Source organism: Diabrotica undecimpunctata, chromosome 9 (assembly GCF_040954645.1).
Source record: "Diabrotica undecimpunctata isolate CICGRU chromosome 9, icDiaUnde3, whole genome shotgun sequence".
In the NCBI taxonomy this organism is placed as follows: domain Eukaryota; kingdom Metazoa; phylum Arthropoda; class Insecta; order Coleoptera; family Chrysomelidae; genus Diabrotica; species Diabrotica undecimpunctata.
The window spans coordinates 108,101,704-108,107,183 of NC_092811.1; the positions used below are offsets into that span (position 1 = coordinate 108,101,704).

The 5,480-nt window shown below is 34.7% G+C and overlaps 1 protein-coding gene across 1 annotated transcript; it reads left to right on the forward strand.

The window, feature by feature from the left end:
* The first annotated feature begins 277 nt into the window (after positions 1 to 277).
* Positions 278 to 1,159, forward strand: LOC140451277 (uncharacterized). Its single transcript, XM_072545019.1, has one exon. The coding sequence runs from the start codon at positions 278 to 280 to the stop codon at positions 1,157 to 1,159; it is 882 nt and encodes a 293-aa protein (XP_072401120.1).
* The last annotated feature ends 4,321 nt before the right edge of the window (positions 1,160 to 5,480 follow it).

A 5,480-nucleotide genomic window follows, 5' to 3' on the forward strand; every position in this document is an offset into this window, starting at 1 on the left:
CTCTTAAATCAGGGCATCAACTTTTCTATATGGGAAACAAAGAAAAAATAGGTGAAGTTGAAATTCTTATACATAAGAGACACACTAAAAATATCCAACAACTTAAAGGTATCAACCCAAGAATAATACTCTGCATACTGAAGCTTAACAAAAAACCAGCCTTAAAATAATTCAAGCCTATGCACCTACATTTACACACTCGGACGAGGAAGTGGAAACCTTTTATGAAGAACTAGAAAATGTAGTAAAACTGGCGCCCACTACACACAACCTAGTAATGGGTGACTTTAATGCTAAGTTGAGATGTAAACTGGACAGGACCGAAGTTGCAATAGGTCCCTACGGATTCGGACAAAGAAATGAAAGAGGCGAAATGTTTTTGGGTTTCTTGGTACGAAATGGCCTCTTTGCAATGAATAGCTTTTTCAAAAAAAGTCCCCAAAGAAAATGGACCTGGGCAAGTCCAGATGGAGTCACCAAAAATGAAATTGATTTTGTCTTAACCAACAACAAAGACATGGTCCATGATGTAATAACAGTTCTTAATAGCTGTTCAGTGGGAAGTGATCAAAGAATGGTAAGAGCGAAGATCGTGCTAAATCTCCAAAAACAAAGATACAAAATGATAACAAAAACACACCCAATAGGATGGAATCCAATCGAAAACACCATGTCCTTCGAAGAGGAAATTCTAAGATGTCTAGAGACAACAAATATAGACGTTATGGATGTCGAAACCTTAAATGATAATTTAATAAAAGCTATTAAGAACGCAGAGAAAAAGCGCAATACAAATCCTAGGAGAGATAAGGAGGAAAAAATCAGTGAAGAGACAAAAAGACTTATGGAGACACGAAGAGAACTTAAGAACAAAAACGATACGAATGCACGTGTACTACAGCAACTTAATAAAGATATTAATAAAGCAGTGAGAAAGGACGTACGACAATATAACACAAAAAAGATTACAACGGTTGTCAAGGAAAATGAAAGTTTAAAGGTGCTGAAGAGATGTCAAGCTCTATGTAAGAAGAATATTGTTAAGATCGCAGATCGAAATGGAAAAGTGGTAACAGATAAAGATAAGATAATTAGGGTAGTTGAAGAATTTTACACAGAATTATATAGAGAAAGGGATAGAAAGACGGCATCAAGTTGAAAAAAGTTCAGAATGTGGGTTCAGAGGATATCCCAGAAATAATAACCGAAGAAGTCTCAAAGTCATTAAATCGAATGAAAAACAATAAAGCAGCTGGTGATGACCAAATCGTTATTGAGGCAGTTAAAGCAGGAGGAAAGACACTATTGAAAGCATTGACACAATTATATAACTTATGCCTTTCAAAGGAAGTTACACCATCTCAGTGGAATAAAGCTATTATAGTCATGCACAAAAAGGGAGATATAACAGAGCTAAAGAACTCTAGACCTATTAGCTTGTTATCTCACGTTTATAAGTTGTTTATGAAGATAATAACTAATAGGTTGACATCAAAACTAGACTTCTATCAACCTTGCGAGCAAGCAGGATTTAGAGCTGGATACGGAACAAATGATCATTTGCAAAGTATTAAGTCGTTGATTGAAAAAACCATTGAATATAATAGACCCCTGATATCTGTCTTTGTCGACTTTGAAAAAAAAATTTGATATGGTCAATCAAAGTGAAATGCTACAAGCTCTAACACAATGTAGAATAGATTACCAATACATATCCCTCATCAGATACATCTATCAGTATGCTACAGCCTGTGTAAGACTTAATGAAGATACTGGGACCTTTCGTATTGAAAGAGGCGTTCGGCAAGGATACAACATGTCTCCTAAATTATTTACAACTTTGCTAGAACACGCTTATAAAACAATAGATTGGAACGAAAAGGGCATCAATGTAGATGGAAAATTTTTAAATAACCTTAAATTTGCAGATGATATCGTTCTTATTGCAAACAGCTTTGATCAGGCACAGATAATACTCCAAGAACTCCATACAGCCACAAAAAGAGTTGGTCTTAAAATAAATTTTTCAAAAACACAATTTATGACAAATTTAGTCCACAACAAAAACATCTCAGTAGAAGACAAACATATTGAGCCAGTTGACTCCTATAAATACTTGGGCCATGAGATAAGAATAAGTCGAGACAACCAAACAATTGAGCTGAAAAGAAGAATAAACCTCGCTTATTGCAGGAACTGCAGAAACCCTAACACTCACAAGAACAACAGTGAGTAAACTACAAGTTGCGGAAAGGGCAATGAAGAGAATAATGTTAGGGATTTCTCTACGTGATAGAATACTCAATGCTACTATACGCAAAAGATCAGGAGTAGCAGACGTTATTGAAAGGATCACAACACTAAAGTGGAACTGGGCAGGTCATGTAGCAAGATCAGTTGATGACCGGTGGACAAAAAGAATTTTTAAACGGAGACCCCGAATACAAGCTAACAGAAATAGAGGTCGACCCCCAACGAGATGGACAGATGACATAAAAAGAGTGACTACAAATTGGATTTAGATGGCGCAAAATCGGACTAAGTGGAAAAGCATGCGAGAGGCCTATGTTCAGCAGTGGACGTTAGAGGCTAGTTGATGATGATGAATTATTATTTAAAAAAATGTCTATTTTTATTTTAAAAGTTCACACAAAAAGAATTACCTGGGTGTCACTAAAATGCATTTTACTTTACATTTCTGAGGTTGGAACTGGAGATTCACTACCACGCAAAAAACTGCATCTATAGTCTGGAACGACGACCAGGGATAATAAAATGAGGATGGAATCTAGCACTGGAAAAGCAGCAAAATTGTTGTAAAACGCCGTTTTACAAATATCTCAGATGAGAAACGGCTTACAAATAAAAAACACTGATTACTCGTTCAAAATTGACACATTACACTGAGTAAAAATCACTTTTTTTCAACAAATTTGCCGGTTTTTTCCGACTCAACTGAATACGACCGCTTTCAATGACCCATCTTCCAAACCTGACTTTCGCCCTTCGATCGATGTTTCGTACCGGCTTCCTATGCCACACTTTTCCCCTTTAACCCATTCTCGCCGAGGAACAGCCCAAAAATCTTGTCAAACATGCTTCAAACTATATCGTAAAATAATCTTGAATCATTCCCAGCTAAAATCTCAAAACTAACGCATACAAATAAATCTAACCATATTTAACGTCGTGGTTATAACTGGAATTTGGGATTTTTTCTTTAAATCGCAATATAACCAGAGAATCGGCGAAATATTTATACACGGCCCAGGGGCGTACTAGAAAATGTTTATTACTTGAATATTAGATATTTAAGGAATTTTCTGTATGCTACAATACAACCGTAGGCAATTATTGTGTGCGCGTATATTTCAGTGCTATGATTCTTAAATCCGGTCCTGATGCGCTGTTCGGGGCAAACCGGCAACATGGTCGGCCGTTATTCCGTAAGAAATACATTGTCTGTCTTACCTGCACTGTATTCTAACTGTGACTTTTACTATAGATGAAAGTATTTTTGTAATATCTCATATTACACATTTCAACTGTTAAGCCCGTATATACAGTTGTGTCGAGTAAAAAACTAACTTAATTGGACTAATAGGGATCAAAAACAGAAATGAATGGAACCAACACATAAGTCGAATGACTAAGAATAGAGTAGTACAAATAGGAAGAAAACATTCAGAGTAAGAGAGCAATAATAATACGAAAAATGCCTATAAGATGTTTTTACAAATTGAAAAAAAAATGTTTCGTAACCCACTTATTATTATCCTTTATATTTTTCAATTATTTGTTTAAATAAAATGTTGTCACCTTAATCGACTTATTCACACACACACAAACATTATACGTATTCACATTTTAAGTAGATTTCAGCAGTGTATAACATCTGTAAACGTGCGATTTTACCTTTTACAGATGAAAGTAGTACAAACTACCTTGACCTGTCTGGTGACATTGTTTAAACGACCTGCATTACCTATATGTGATAACTAAAGTATTACGTCGATTGTAAATAAAATATAACAAAAGCGTAAAATATCCATTCTGTTTGTTGATAATTCAGGAAATTGCAGTGTGATAATCAACGGTTTTATATGCTATTGCACCACACAGGAAACAAAAAATGTTGAACGATTAAATTCTGGGCATATTATGAATTATATACATATGATTTATTAAGAGATGAATAACTGTTTTTTAAAAAAATGGGAAAAAAGTGACCTCAGAACTATAGAGAAATATTTAATTCGCTGACAGAAGCAATAAATAGTGAATAATGTAGAAAGGAATTAACAATGCTTATGATGCAATGTAAAATATCTTTGTACTTGAAACATTTTTTTATTTAATTAATGGCTTTGGATGACTTGATCCATTCAGCCACGATAATGTATTTGACCACTTGCATTTTTTAATAATGTATTGACCTATAGCATTTGTTAACAAAATAGTACTTCGCCTAGAGGTAAATTAAAAATATATGTTAACATCAGTATCACAAGAATCAGAAGATTGACAAGAAACCATATTTTCATTTGTTACATTCAGATCCTTACCAACTTCAAGTGAATATTTAGAACCAACAAGGGATTGCATAATATAAGGATAGTTTTCACGCTAAGGTACCGTTCATAGCGACTTTATTACAACACACAGGCAACGGCTAGGAGGTAAATATATAACATAAGGATAGATAGAACTCGATAACAAAGCTAGATTTATACATTCACATTACACATTCCATCCTAAATTTTTCTTTTAGTCCTTTTTAAATATCCCTAAAAAATTTGGTTAAGCCTAATATTACGACGAGAGATATATAAAATAGAAGATTAACTCTGAGAAAGAAGTATTTGTGCTTTTATCAGATTTTCCAATAGTTACTTAATAGCAGCATCATTATATCTGCACCCGAATATCCAATGATTGATATCGTCAGTGTTACCATTACAATCGCAGCGTTCTGTTTCACTTAAATTAAATCTATGAAGATAGACTTTCACAGCATCATTAACAAGGCATCTACTTTACTTTACTTAATCAGTAGACCCATTTGTACCTTTCGGTGTTGGGCCATTTATAATACAATTCACTAAATAACAATATTTTACAATCTTCTGAGGTGTCCTAAAATAGCTCTTGACGAACTTTCTCAATTCCTTCCTATTGGATGCCATCTGTGTTGTTTCCTGCCAAGTCTTACCCTTACTCTGCAGTATCTGCGAGATGTCACTGTTCCATTCTTTAGTGGGTCTTCCTCTTTTGTTCTTCCCTATTGGTTTGGCGTCCCACACTCTTTTAACTTGTCTATTATTGTTCATCCGGGTTAGATGTCCGAACCATGCCAATTTTTTCTCCTTGATTGAGTCGAGTATCGGTTTGATTTTGAGTCTTTCACTTATTTCTTCATTTCTGATTCTATCAGTTCTTTTTACTCCGATTGTTCTTCTGAGGTATTTCATCTTTGCTGC